This window comes from Chrysochloris asiatica, unplaced genomic scaffold (genome assembly GCF_000296735.1).
Source record: "Chrysochloris asiatica unplaced genomic scaffold, ChrAsi1.0 scaffold00106, whole genome shotgun sequence".
Taxonomy (NCBI): Eukaryota; Metazoa; Chordata; class Mammalia; order Afrosoricida; family Chrysochloridae; genus Chrysochloris; species Chrysochloris asiatica.
This window is the reverse complement of record NW_006408624.1, coordinates 1504343-1518262: the sequence shown is the minus strand read 5'-3', so window position 1 is coordinate 1518262 and position 13920 is coordinate 1504343. Positions and strand designations below refer to the sequence as shown.

The 13920-nt window shown below is 47.0% G+C and overlaps 1 protein-coding gene across 1 annotated transcript in view; it reads left to right on the top strand.

Annotated features, from left to right (window-relative positions):
* Nucleotides 1–13920, top strand: part of DLGAP3 (discs, large (Drosophila) homolog-associated protein 3) — a 51209-nt gene extending 37289 nt beyond the window's left edge. Inside the window, exons 7-10 of the mRNA XM_006867518.1 lie at nt 10382–10866; nt 11820–11911; nt 12215–12358; nt 13032–13920. Of these exons, the coding sequence (XP_006867580.1) occupies nt 10382–10866; nt 11820–11911; nt 12215–12358; nt 13032–13250 (940 nt within the window). The 3' untranslated portion in view covers nt 13251–13920. The remainder of the gene's footprint in view (nt 1–10381; nt 10867–11819; nt 11912–12214; nt 12359–13031) is intronic.

Sequence of the window (13920 nt, the reverse complement as noted above, 5' to 3'; positions counted from 1 at the left end):
GATTAAGTAAGTGACATTTAAACTGAGACTTGAAGACTAACTAGGAACACTTGGGTCATGAATGGGGTTGAGGGGAGAAGTGTTCCAGGGAGTAGGAAAAACATATATAAATGTCCTGAGGCAGGGAAGAGTTTGATGTGTTTTCAGAACTGAGAGCCAGTTTATGTGCATGGTGTGTTCTGTATGATGTTTATTCCTTAGAATTTGTTGAGGCTTCCTCCATATTATATACATATAGCCTTTAAATGATCAAACTTATAAACTATATATTTTTCAAATGTTTTATCTTTAATTATTTTTTGGATGTGTGGTCTACCAGTTCTATCCTTTTCTATCTGTTTGTTTTCAAGCTCTAGATATGTTGCTTGGAAGCAATATGAAGCTGAAGTTTAGTAAACAAATTTAACCCATTTATATATATTTTAAGGAGCTCTGGTAGCATAGTGGTTACGAATCAGGCTGCGAATCTCAAGATCAGCAGTTCGAAACTACCAGCTGTTCCACGGAAGAAAGATGAGGCTTTCTGCTCCCGTAAAGATTTACAGCCTCGGAAACCCTGTATAGGGTCGCTATGAGTTGGAACCAACTCCACGGCACATGACAACAACAACATATATATTTTGGAATTCTGGTGTGGTGCTGTAGTATAAATACTGCTGTCAACCATGAGGTCGGCAGTTCAGACCCACCAGCACCCTCCTTGGAAACCCTATTAGTCAGAACCGACTCCACAGCACTTAACATCAACAACAACATATATATTCTGATTAAGAATTCATTTAGACTTATTTTTATCACCGCTTTAAAAATGTTCTAATTGACATGCTTTGTTCCTTTCCTTCTCCTCACCTTTCTTGCCTTCTGTTAAATGAATCAAATATACTTTTGTTTCTCCTTTACCCGCTACTGGTTTGAAAATTTCCATTTTAGTGGTGATTTTGCTTACATTTTTAGCAAACATACTTAATTAATTTCATATTTTTCTTATCTCATATACTTAATTTAGATTTTCCTAATAAAATCTAAAGTTTCTGGTTTTCTCAGGAACAAGGCAAGGCTCTTGGAGATTTGGATTTCCTTCTTAAATTCCCTCCTCCCATTTTCCATATTCATAATTGTATTTATCCAGTAATCCGAATCTACTTCTTTGAGAAAACAAAACAAAACACCCAGCAAAATTAGTTGTTGTTATATCTTTTATGGTTTGATATTTTAGATTTACAAACGTATTTTAACAATTGATGTGTTCTCAATGGCTTGTTACTTTTCTCTCGGGTTCTGTTTCCTTCGTGCTGAAGTACTGCTCAAGCTTGGGACCAGTTTTCAAGTTAATATCTCAGCTTGAGGTTTTTGTATATCACTGGTTGTATTCATTGGAACCCCACACCCACACAAAGTAGCCTTAATGTTGTGATTTCTCAGCACCCTACTTCTAGGCTCTATTCCTGAATCAGAGGTATGGGTTTTTCTAGTCCAAATTTGTAAGTGAAATGCCCGTCTTGGTCATTGACTCTTTGCAGGGTCTGATTCTAAGTCCTCGTGATGCACAGGTGGTTAGGGACCTGTCCTCTTGTCCTCTCATCCTCTCTCAGCATTAACATCTAGCTTGTAGCATATGTCTGGCCACTTTTCCTGTGGCTCTCTTGGCTTAGATTCCCTGCTGCTACTTGGGCTATGAATTTTCTCTTTGTTTCTGGTACCTGATAATTTCTCTTTCCTATTTTCAAATTTGGCATTGTACTGAACACACCTTTTTGATTTTTATTTCATACAGCATTTCTCTGTGCTTGTGGGCATGGGTGGGAACTCCCTAAGTTGGTTCAGTTCACTATATTGATCAGCTGTCTGGACTAGGCTTTTAGCAGCAGACATAGAAGTAGACTGATCTGAGCAGCATTTTGGAGTGCAAGTCAGGGGGGGTCAGGGACAGAGAATGTGGTCTTCTTCATCCTGGTATCTGTGCTCAGGGAGGTCTTGGCAGGGCGAGGGTGAGGAGTAGGATAAGGTGTAAATGGTGTCGGATGAATGCCTAAAGAACCAAATTGCCTGGGACAGATTATCACACTGGGAATTCAGAAGGACTGACAGGTGGAGAAACGAGAGACCTGGCACTTGTCTCTGGCCAGGCTCCCTTGCTTGTCTGCTGAAGGCATCCTTAGGTATGCACCTGTACCGTCCTTTCTGTCCCTTATGTCCCTGGCACTTTAAGTCTGACTCACTACACACCATGCCCCAACTGGTACATAAAAGCAAGCCATGAACACCAGCAACTTTCTAGGCAAACTTCCAGGACTCACCTCCCACCCATTGCTGCTCTATTTTCTTGGACTCTCTGGTTCTTTCTCCCATCTCACTGGTTTCATGGTCTCTCTCTCTCTCTTTCTCTATTTTTATCTCAAAAATTGCCAGGGATCTAAAGGCTCTCCTTTTCTGTCTTTGCAGGATGTTTCCTGCTAACCTGTTGGGCGAGGGATTCAAAAGTATTGCCCCTTAGACCTGGAGTTGTCCCTAGAGACCTCTGGATTTTTCCATTTGCTCCTCATCGGTGGTGACTTGTTCTGGAACTATAAGGGGGTAGGGGGTGGTGCTCTGTCAACTCCCATCTTCATTCCACACCCACCCAAGCTTCATTTGTCCACTAGATACTCATTTGTCAAGTACTGTGCTGGGTCCTGGGGATCAAACAGTGAGCAGAACCATGAATCTCTGCCCTTGTGAAACGTACCACCATGCTATTGTTGTTGTTACGTGCCATGGAGTCAGTTCCGACCCATAGCGACCCTGTACAGGGTTTCCGAGGCTGTAAATCTTTACAGGAGCAGAAAGCCTCATCTTTCTCCCATGGAACAGCTGGTAGCTTTGAACTGCTGACCTTGAGGCTTGTAGCCCGATTCATAACCACTATGCTATCAGAGCTCCTTCCATGCTAGTGTACAATCCCATAAATGATATAGAATCACAGCTGTGATAGCACAAAGGAGAGGTTTGTGCACCATGAGGGTAAGAGGGAATCAGAAGAGTCAGGCATAGCTTCACTGAGGTAGTGACTCTTGGACAGAGAGTCAAGGGACAGCATATGTCAAGGCCCCGTGGTGAGAATGAACATGCTTATGAAACATTTGCCAGGTCTGTCTCAAGGTATTCTAGTGCCCCTATCTTCCTAGACCCTGCAATTCTGGGCCATGATAAAAGATTGCATCAAATGTCCTGAAATTTACAAGACTGCTCCAGGGGCCCTTTGAGGTAATAGAAATCATGTTATTCTGTCTCCAACTCTCTCAAACCATGGGATTCCCCTGTATCTTTGACTATTAGCTTCTTTCCACTAGGACCTTACTTATTTGTGTGTTTCCAAATTTAGTAAACAACAACAACAAACCAGAATGCCCATTTCAATTTGTTTATCTGATACACACTGAATACCATGGCACTGTAGGATAACCGCTGGACTGCTAATCACAAGGTTGGTGGTTCAAATCCACTGGCTTCTCCTTTGAAATCCTATACAGGGTTGCTGTGAGTTGGAACTGACTTGATGTCACTTAACAACAGCAACTTCTTTTTTAAGTATAAGTATGCCCCTTGCAGTATTTGGCACCTATATACACTAAAAAAATACTTGTTATTATCAGAAATTAAAATTTAACTGGGTATCCAGTATTTTACATGGCAACCTTATGTATACCCACATGTGTCCGCTCAGGGTGACCTGGAGAACTCTGTGCAGCTAGGCCTAGACTCCCCTTCCCCCAGACATCATGATCGTTTCCAGCTTTGGAACATTGAGAAGGGCCTGTGCTGAAAAGAATAGAGCCCATTGAACCCAGGAAAGGAAGATTCCAGCCTTATGAAATTATATTCCCACAACAGTCCTGCAAAAACAATGAGGAGCTGGCTGACCACGTACACTGCCTCTATTCCATGGCATTCAGCCCAAGGACAGTTCCTGACCTTCATGACTCCTAAATCTCTTACTCTAGTCCCACTTTTGGCACCATTCCCACAGGCCCCAGACTGGGCTGGTGGACGCTGGGACCCTTATGCGATTATATATTCAAATTCTTAGGTGCTAGAGGGGGCTTCTGCAAAAATCGGTACAATGCCTGAGATGGCCCTGCTCTTCCTCCTCCCTGCCAAATTCCCGCCCCCAGCCTGCTGACAGATACTCCTGGAAAAACCTCTTGACAGCTTCTGGATGCTGAACATTTCTTGCACACTGTGTCTCTTGGGATAATCCAGTTTCTTCTCAGAGGCTTTTGTGCTATCCCTTAGAGAATCACGGTAGCAACATCTCCCTGAAGTAACCATGATAACAACTCTCAGGATCATCAGGGATGTGATCATTGTCACCCTGAAGGATGTGATGGGTTGCAGGGACAAGGAGTGAGTCTCCTTGGCCTCGTGAAGGGGCCTTTTGAGAAAATAACGGTGAAGACATTGCTACGAATTACTGATGATTCACAACTGAAATCAATTTCCAACCTGTGCTTCTAGCTACTGGGAAAGGCCACAGCAAACACTGCCAAGTCTAGAACAAAATAGGGACAGAAGCCCTGAACGTCACTGTTTGGAAAATTAATCTACTATATAGGTCTGGTGGTGCAAATGGTTAGAACTTGACTTCTAGCTGAAAGAGCTTGATGATTAGCCAAAAGGTTGGTGGTTCGAACCCACCCAGAGGTGCCTTGGAAGACTGGACTGGTGATCTGTTTCTGAAACATCACAGCCTTGACAACCTGTGGAACAGTTCTATTCTGCACGCATGGGGTCACCATGAGTTGGAATTGATTTGATGGCAACAAACAACAACAACATAGTTAAATAAGATTTGGCTGCAAGAAAAACCCTCAATTCCATTGGCTTAAACATGATAGAAGTTCATTTCTCTCTTGCTTAGAAGAAGACCTGAGGAAGTTAGTTGAGAACTGGCAGGTACTCACAATATCAGAATCCAGGCTCCTTTTACCTTATTGCTCCATCATCCTTAGCACTTGACTTCTACCTCATGCTCCAAGATGGCTGCTTGTGATCCAGCCATTGTATCTTCAACCTGGTCTGCAGAAAGGAGGTAGTGACAAAGAAGAGCATATTGTCTCCTTTTTAGAACATTTCCTGGAAGTTGTACCTACCTCTTCAGCTGAAATCCTATGGGCTAGAACTTAGCCACATTGCTACCCCCAGCTGCAAAGGAGATTGGTAAAAGAATTTTATTCTCAGTGGTCATGTGTCCAGCTAAACATTGTGGAATCCTATTATAAGGAAGAATGGGAAAATGGGTATTGAGGGATAATTAGTGGTTTCTACTATCCTTCCTTCCAACCAACCAACCAATCAATGTTTATGTGTGAGGAATTGTCCTAGGTACTATTTAGTTAGGGACACAGATATGCAAATAACTGCAATACAATGTGATATGGAGTACAAAAGAGGATTTGTTCGAGCGCTGTGAAAGAACAGATGGAAATGATCAACAACAGCAATCATAATTACGAATAACTACAATGCCCAAGCCGGATCCTCAGTACTACGTTCTCATCATTTTATTTGTCCATCACCCTTTCTAGTCGGTAAAAACTCCAAGCCTTTCCACTTCTTCATAATAGCTAACTGTTACCATTACAAGCCAGCTGCTATTCTGAGTTCTTTACATAGATCGTCTAAGAATAATCTTATGAACATTGAATATCATTCTCATTTACAGACAAGGAAACTGAGACACAAGATATAGAGGTGGGTTTTGGACCCGGCAGTCTGGCTCCAGAATACATGTGCTTAGTCACTCTGCTGCCTTCCCTAAGGGTGCTCATTTTCAGTCCAGCTCCCCGTCTCTCCTCAAACTTCCAGCAGATAACTACCTCACTCACGTCATTGTGATGATTGTGGCCATCTGGTAGAACCTCTCTCCACTTTCAGGCCAATTCCCAATTTACTTGCATCTTTTCCCTGGCCTCCTCTACCAGCTCCATCTTAGGAAAGCCACTGAGTGTAATGGTTTATGTAGTGGCCTCTGTGACCAGACTGTACTAATTTGACCATTGTCTTGTCCTTGTCCTTAGGAAGTCACTTCAGCTCTATAAGCCTCAGTTTTCTCATCTGTAAGTAGGGTGAGGATCAGACATGTTTATCCATGTAAAGGGCTTAGCCTAGCATATATTAAGTGTCCAGAGAGTTTAGTTATTGTTGTTGTTGTTTTTAACTTGTTATTGTGAATTGGGTGAAGGTTTACAGAGCAAATCTGTTTCCCATTCAGCAATTCATGCACACCTTGTTTCATGTCATTGATTGCAATCTTCACAATGTAAACTCACTTCTACCCTGTGTTTCCCATTTTCAGTCCTTCTTCTTTCCTATCTCTTCCTGCTTTCTGAACTTTGTCCTTAGGCAAATGCTGCCCTTTAAATCTCAAATGGTTGGTTATTCTAAGGTGTGTGTACCTCTCTAGTGTTATTGTTCACTGTACAATTTAGCTACGGAGTGAGTTTAGTTCCAGACCTACAGAGTGATGAATGGCCCTAGTCTCGGAGGTGAAGATTTAGTTTTTATTATTTACCATACACCGTCCATATCCCATTAGTTTCCTATTGCTGCTGTAATAAATTACTCCAAACTTAAAAAAAACACCACAGATTTATTCTCTCATAGTTCTGCAGGTCTGATGTGGGTATCACTGCCCTAAAATCAAAGTGTTGGTAGGTTTGTATTCTTTTTCTGGAGGCTCTAGGGAAGAATACATTTCCTTGTCTTTTCCAATTCTCAAGACTTCCCGCATTCCTTGGCTTCCGTTTTCAAAGCCAGCAAGAGTGGGTTAAGTCTTCATGTTGCTTTACTCCAGCCTTGCTTCTTTCATCCTATTTTCTTCTCTGTCCCTTCTGCTTCCGCCATTCACATAGAAAGATCCATGTAACTACATTGGTTTCACCTGGATAATACAGGCCAATCTCCCCATCTCAAGATCCTTGACTGAATCATATCTGCAGTCCCTTTTGCCATGTAAAGGAACACATTGACAGGTTTTAGGAATTAGGATAAGGGCATCTTTGAGAGTCCATTCTGCTTATTCCACAAATTCTCTCCCTTCAGGATATGGTGTTCAGGAACCATCCCATAAACCAAAGCAACCAGTTGCTGTGGTGTTGACTCTGTAGAGTGGAGTTGATTGCAAGATCTTTCTTCCAAATGAAATGTGTTTCCCTTCCTTCTTGATACTTCCTCTTCTCTTAAAGGCTCCTTGAAAGCGTTGTCTTCACAAGTTTTCTCTACTTCCTTATGACCTTCTGTGGTCTGTTTCTGCTTCTACCATTCCACCAAAGCCACTCTTGTACTCATCACCAGTAGCTCCCATATTGCCAAATCAATGGACACTTTCAATTGACAACTACCTTCGGCTCGCTGTCAATTCCTTCTTGAGACCCTCCTCTCCCCTGTCTGCCTTTAAGTCACTTTCTCCTGTTTTTTTTTTTTTTTCTCTTCCCCTCTGGCTTAGATTTCACTTATCTCTGAAATGTCTGTGTTCCCTAGGGCTTTGGATTTTTGGATCTTTGATTCATTGCTTTTCTCAATGCATCCTCTCTTCTTGCATGATCTTGTCCCAGACTGGTTTTAAATACCACTTGTACAAGGATGACTGGATCCTATTGGTGCTGTGCAAAGCTCTGGCCTGGCTGGGAGTGTTGGTAAGGACTATGCTTCCAGTAATCCCATAAGCTCCTTAATATCTTTGGTCTTCCTTGAAGCAGACTCAATAGGGCACCAACTTGAGAATCATGAAACCCTCGGGGGCATTTAAGCTTCTGTTCAGATAGTGTGGCCTGTTTCCACTAAGACAGCACATGATCCTCTCAGGACCACTCAGGGAAGAGGGCGAAAGGCAGCAAACTCAGTGGTGCCAAGGGTTGAATCAATGTTTACTGGGGGTAAAAACAAGCAGGAATGGCGTATCTTAAATAATGTATTTAATGGGGCAAACCCCACCTTTGCTTGTGTGGTTGCAACTGCTGGAATTCCAAAGGAGTCAATGACTAATTGAAGCTCAAAGGCACAGACATTTTTAATGGGAGCCAAGGTTTATCCTTACAGTTAGGCTAGACACACAAACCTCTTACCAGAAACAGAGAACAATTTAGCCAAAATATGGGGCTGACTCCAAGTGGAAGAAAATTGTTGAGAGAGGTCCAGCACTGAGGATTTGTGTTGGGGTAGTCAGGAAGGTTCACAGAACAAGAGGGAACTCGAACAGGGAATGGACAGGGAACAAAGAGAAGGAAGGGTGTTTCAGGCAGGATAATAGCATGTGTCAGGACTTAGAGTCAGGACTAAGTATAATCTACTTGAGAACAAGAATACAGGGGGTGAGGCTGGCGATAAGGACTGCATCCAGAGTATAAGGGCCTTAGGTAGATGCTAGCCGAGAAAGTCTGAACTTTATCTTGTTGGCAAGGGAGTGATGGGAGGGTGTTGAGCTTGACTTTAGGATGACTCCTGTGGTCCTGGGTAGACTGACGAATGACTGTCAGGCTCCAGATCTTAAAAGGCATAATTTTAGAGAGAATGGGTTAATTATTGGTCCATCCTAATTGTATACACATATGAATACATACACACACACACATGTGTATGTGTGTTTACATGCAGATATAAATAAGTCAATAGAGGGCCTAGATGGAACTCAGGTCTGACTCCAAGTCTTATGTCTTTCTCTGTGCTGTACAGAGTGGAGACAGAGGTACCTGAAAGGAGGCTGATGTAATAGTCAAGGTGGAGGATGGTGCAAATCTTGACCAGGGCAGGGTGGTGCAGACGCCAAGGTGAAAACCATGCGGGAGGCAATGCGGATATGTTCTCTATCTCTCTAGGTGGGGGCTGGGACATAGGGCTCTTTGGAGACTGCACATGAGTGGATCTCTCTTTCCTGGGTCCTGCAGCATCCTTCTGGGCTTGGTTGCTATGGCAACAGGCTCCCAGCAGGCAGCCCGCCAGCTGGAGGGGGAAGCAGGCAGGCAGGCAGCAAGGCCTGGGCAGCAAGAGGAAGGTTGAAGTTGTGGGGGTAGGGGAGTCCCTGGGACGCTGGAGGGGACCTTAGAGCTGACTTCCTAAGCCTCTCTGTCTTCTGACCTTGGCCCATATGTGAGTGACGGTAGCTTAGGAGAGAGATATGGACCTTTCTATTGTGATCTCTGAATTTCTAGACCTCAAACTTCTGTTTGAGCCCATACCCCCATCTCCTTTCTCCCACTTCATAAAAGGATTGTCTGGCCCTAGCCTCCTACATCTCAGGGAGGTCACGGACCTCATAGGAAAATATACCCACTCTGAACTTGGAGAGACAAAAAGAACAAGGCCAATTGACTTTCTGTTTTGCATAGGATTTGCATATTATTAACTCAAAGAGAAGAAATTTCCAGGCCCTGATGTCAGTTCTGCCAACAACTTAATTCAACTCCGTTGCTGCTGGCTGACTGGCCAAACTCTGGGCTAAGTCCTCTCAGTCACAGGCCCACCTCACTCCTAGCTGCCCCAAGGCATTTCTGCTCATAATGTAGTTGGTGTAGTGAGGCCCAGCAGACCTGGATCCAAATTCTGGCTCTATTGTATTGTAGCTGGGTGATCAGGACTCTGTCTGTGTGCCTCTTGGCAGGGCTGAGAGCATGCTAATACAGCTGGTATAAACCAATGCAGTTTTTATTATTTGTAAAAATAGTGAAAGATTTCTGTATTCTTCGGCAGATATTTACTTCCTTGGACCCTCCCTTTAGACCTTATGGTCTACCCCATGATCCAGTGCCTACCAGGCCCTGCTTCAGCACTGGGATCTGTGTCTGTTCTGATTGGTGTATGCCTACGTCTATTCGGTCCATGTAGTTGTTGTTGTTGTTATGTGTTGTTGAGTTGGTTCCAACTCATAGTGACTCTGTATAGGGTTTCCAAGGAGCGGATGGTGGGTTTGAACTGCCGACTTTGTGGTTTGCACTCCAGTGCTGATTCTACAGTGCTACACCAGGAGTCCTGCCCATGTAGTTGTTGTTGTTAAGTGCCGTTGAGTCGGTTCGACCCATAGTGACCCTGTATAGGGTTTCCAAGGAGCAGCTTAGAACCGCCAACCTTGCAGTTCAAACAGCTTTGCAGTCTGGCGCATTAATCCACAGTGCCACACCAGGACTCCTGCCCATGTAGTATTCGTTGTTAAATATGACATTTGTCTAGAAGTGATGCAACACGTAGGTATATTTCCTACTTAGCTGTTGTAAGGACTGATGTATTTACAGCATGTGTTCATCATTTTGTCGGCACCCTTTCTCATTTGTTCCCCTTTGGGCCTGGGCTGGGGACAAGGGCTGGGATGAGATTGATACTGGACAGAGATGACAGCCACCTCTCTCCTCAGACGGGCAAGGTTCAAGCGCTCCAACAGCGTGACAGCTGGTGTGCAGGCAGACCTGGAGCTGGAGGGTCTGGTCGGTCTGGCCACAGTAGCCACAGAAGACAAAGCTCTGCAGTTTGGACGCTCCTTCCAGAGGCATGCCTCTGAGCCTCAGCCTGGGCCCCGTGCCCCTACCTACTCAGTCTTCCGAACGGTCCACACCCAGGGCCAGTGGGCCTACCGCGAGGGCTACCCACTGCCGTATGAGCCGCCGGCCACTGATGGGCCACCCGGCCCTGTCCCTGCCCCTGCTCCGGGCCCTGGGTCCGGTCGCCGTGACTCCTGGATGGAGCGCGGTTCACGTAGCCTCCCCGACTCAGGCCGCACGTCCCCTTGCCCTCGGGATGGCGAGTGGTTCATCAAGATGCTGCGAGTAGAGGTGGAGAAGCTGGAACACTGGTGCCAGCAGATGGAGCGTGAGGCCGAGGACTATGAGCTGCCTGAAGAGAGTGAGTGAGAGGACTCATGGGTGCCACTGCCTCTTGTTTGCAGAGAGGGACTGTGGCTGTACCCATGTCCCCTGAAAACTGGTGGGGGTGGAGAGGTGGAGCAGCAGCATAGAAGATCCCTTTGGTTGGGCATGAGTTGGCCTTGCTCATTGGTTCTTTTGTACCAAAGCTTGATGGGTCACTATTGGCAGCAGGCCATGCTGGAAGATCTTAACAGGTAGCAGGAAACAGTCTCAGAACTAGGTCCAGAATGGGGGAAACTGAGTAAGCAGAATGGCTGGACCTTCTAGAAGATGGTTACCAGTCCAAATCACTAAGTCCTTGATGGCAAAGGGGACATTGTTAAGATCTGGTCTGGTGTGAAGATCCTTGTAGGTAAGACCAGAAGTATGACTTCAAAGTAGAGGAGGAGGTGGTTTACAGTATTAGTTTATGCCTGAGACATAGATGATGGAGATGCAGCCAGGTAGGCATGGCCTTGATCTGAGGGAGGGCACGGTCCTTCCCTGCAAGTCCAATATGAAGGGAGATACAGTCCTGCCTCAGTCTCTCCAGGTTAATGGAATAGTGACAAGTATCATGGACATGAGGTTCTTTGGTTGATTAGCCAAACAGTGTGCACTGGTGAGTGACAGAGTCTAGCCAATGTGTGGCTATTGAGGTAGGGCTGGGCTGGTGTCCATCTATTCTCTGACATGGAGGAGGAAGGATACTGGAGGATGAGTGCTCTTTAAGTGTAGGTTACATGCAGGAAGGATGATACAGCTGTCTTGGTGAAGTGGAATAGGAGCAGCTTATTGGGGGATTGAGGATGGGGTTAGGAGAGGCCTGGATGAGACAAAGGATAGAGAGTGCCCATTAACTGTGGAGTCAGAGTCATCCAAGGTAGACACTCAGGAGGTTGGGGAAGGAGCTGTATCATTCCCTTCTCTGAATCTCTTTCTACATTCTAGTCCTGGAGAAGATCCGCAGTGCTGTGGGCAGCACCCAACTTCTCCTGTCTCAGAAGGTTCAGCAGTTCTTCCGGCTGTGTCAGCAAAGCATGGTGAGTGCCCATGGGAACAGAGCTTACTGGGTTTGTATACCTGGCAGGTAACTCAGAGTTTGTGCATGTATGCCTGGAGGTGAGACCTGGTCTGTGTGCCCACAGGAATAGCTCTGAGTATTCTGCCTGGACCAGGTGTTTTTGTCCAAGAGGGAGAGGTTTGGGCTCTTTCTTGTCTTTCTTTTTTGTCTCCTAGCCCCCACTCCACCCTCCCAGGTTAAGTTTCCTGACAGTAAGGGTGGAAGAGGCTTTCTCTGGTCCTGGCTGGGGCTCAGACACTTCCTCTGGCTTCCTCTTCTGCAGGACCCCACTGCGTTCCCCGTGCCCACCTTCCAGGACCTGGCGGGTTTCTGGGACCTCCTGCAACTCTCCATCGAAGATGTGACCCTTAAGTTCCTGGAGCTACAGCAACTCAAGGCCAACAGCTGGAAACTCCTGGAGCCTAAGGTAGAGGGGGGTGGCTCCTTCAGGCCCTGAAAAGTGCTTTTCCCCAGAGAGATGTGTTGGTAAGGATGGGGTGGGAAGGAGAGCAAGAGAAGAGACCCATGGGTAGCAGAAGCATCCCTGGACGAGTGATGCAAGACTGTCTTCTTCTAGAATGATTACACTCCTAGTCCTTGTCATCTTCTTGGTCCCAGTGCTCACCACTTCCTGACTAAGGTGACTAAGGCTGCCTCAGTCACCTTGGGTCAACTGAGATTTGAAGGAATAGAGCTAGAGCTTCCAGAGGGGTAGACTGCCCCCCTCTCTGATCTAGGCACATGTGGGTAGGGCCTTTAGGGTTCCCTTAGCCCTCAGCTCTGCAGCTGTGCAAGTTAGACCTTGTCTGAGGCCTGGTGTATGAACCGCTATTACCTTTCCTGGGGTGGGGAGAGCTGCTTACTCCAGACCTGGAATGAAACTTCTTCGCGGAAGAAAACTAAGCGATGCAAGATGTTGAGAATGACGCCACCAGGGGGCGCTCGAACTCACCATTTGTTTGAAACAATTTTGGACTTTGTGAGCATAAATCCACCTGAGGCTTCCGTTTCAGTTACACATGGTATTAAATCCTTCGGGAAGCGGGTGTCGAGAGTGGTACCCCGCGCTGGAACTCAGCCTCGAACCTATGTCTCCGCAGGAGGAAAAGAAGGTCCCTCCGCCGATACCAAAGAAGCCCTCACGGGGACGGGGCGTGCCGGTAAAGGAGCGCTCCCTGGACTCCGTGGACCGGCAGCGGCAGGAAGCGCGCAAGAGGCTCCTGGCGGCCAAACGCGCCGCCTCCTTCCGCCACAGCTCGGCCACCGAGAGCGCCGACAGCATCGAGATCTACATCCCTGAGGCCCAGACCAGGCTGTGACCAACCCGGCCCGCCCAGCCCGGGCCCGGCCCACGGTTTTCTACCCGTACTGTACACCCAGCGTCGAGGTCACTGTGAACGCGGGCCGTCCCGTGTGCCGCCCGCCCTGCCGGCACCGCACGCCCCGGCCCCACCTGCCCGTCACACTCTCGTGGGTTTTTTACCTTCCTGACCCCCACGCGAAGGCGCCTGGGCTGGGCTGGGGGCCGAGTCTCTCTGCCCTGCGCCCCACACCTGGAACTCCCTTCCTCCTGGTCCAATGCTTTGCCCCCACCTCCTCCCCATGGACACCATCTCTGCCATTCTTTTCCCCCCATGGGCCAGGCCGGGCTGGGTCCCTCATCTGGGCTCTGCGTTCCCCTCCCTCCCCCTCCCCTCTCCTACCCCACCCCGCGGGGCTGGGCTTCGTGGGGATCAAGCTTCGTGGCTTTTTATGAAGAATTCCGAACCCCGACTAGGAGCCCGCCCCAGTCCCAGGGGCTCCACCTTCAGCCCTCAGCCCACCGGGCCCAGGGACCATAGTGGCTGGACCAACCCAGGACCAGGGCACTTGGGCCTCTCCCCTTTCCCAGATGCTGGGGAGGGGAGGTGGGGGCTTCCCCTCACCACACCTGTGGCTGTTCCCACATCCCCTTGAGTATCCCAGGAAAAATAAAACGGCAGAACTGCA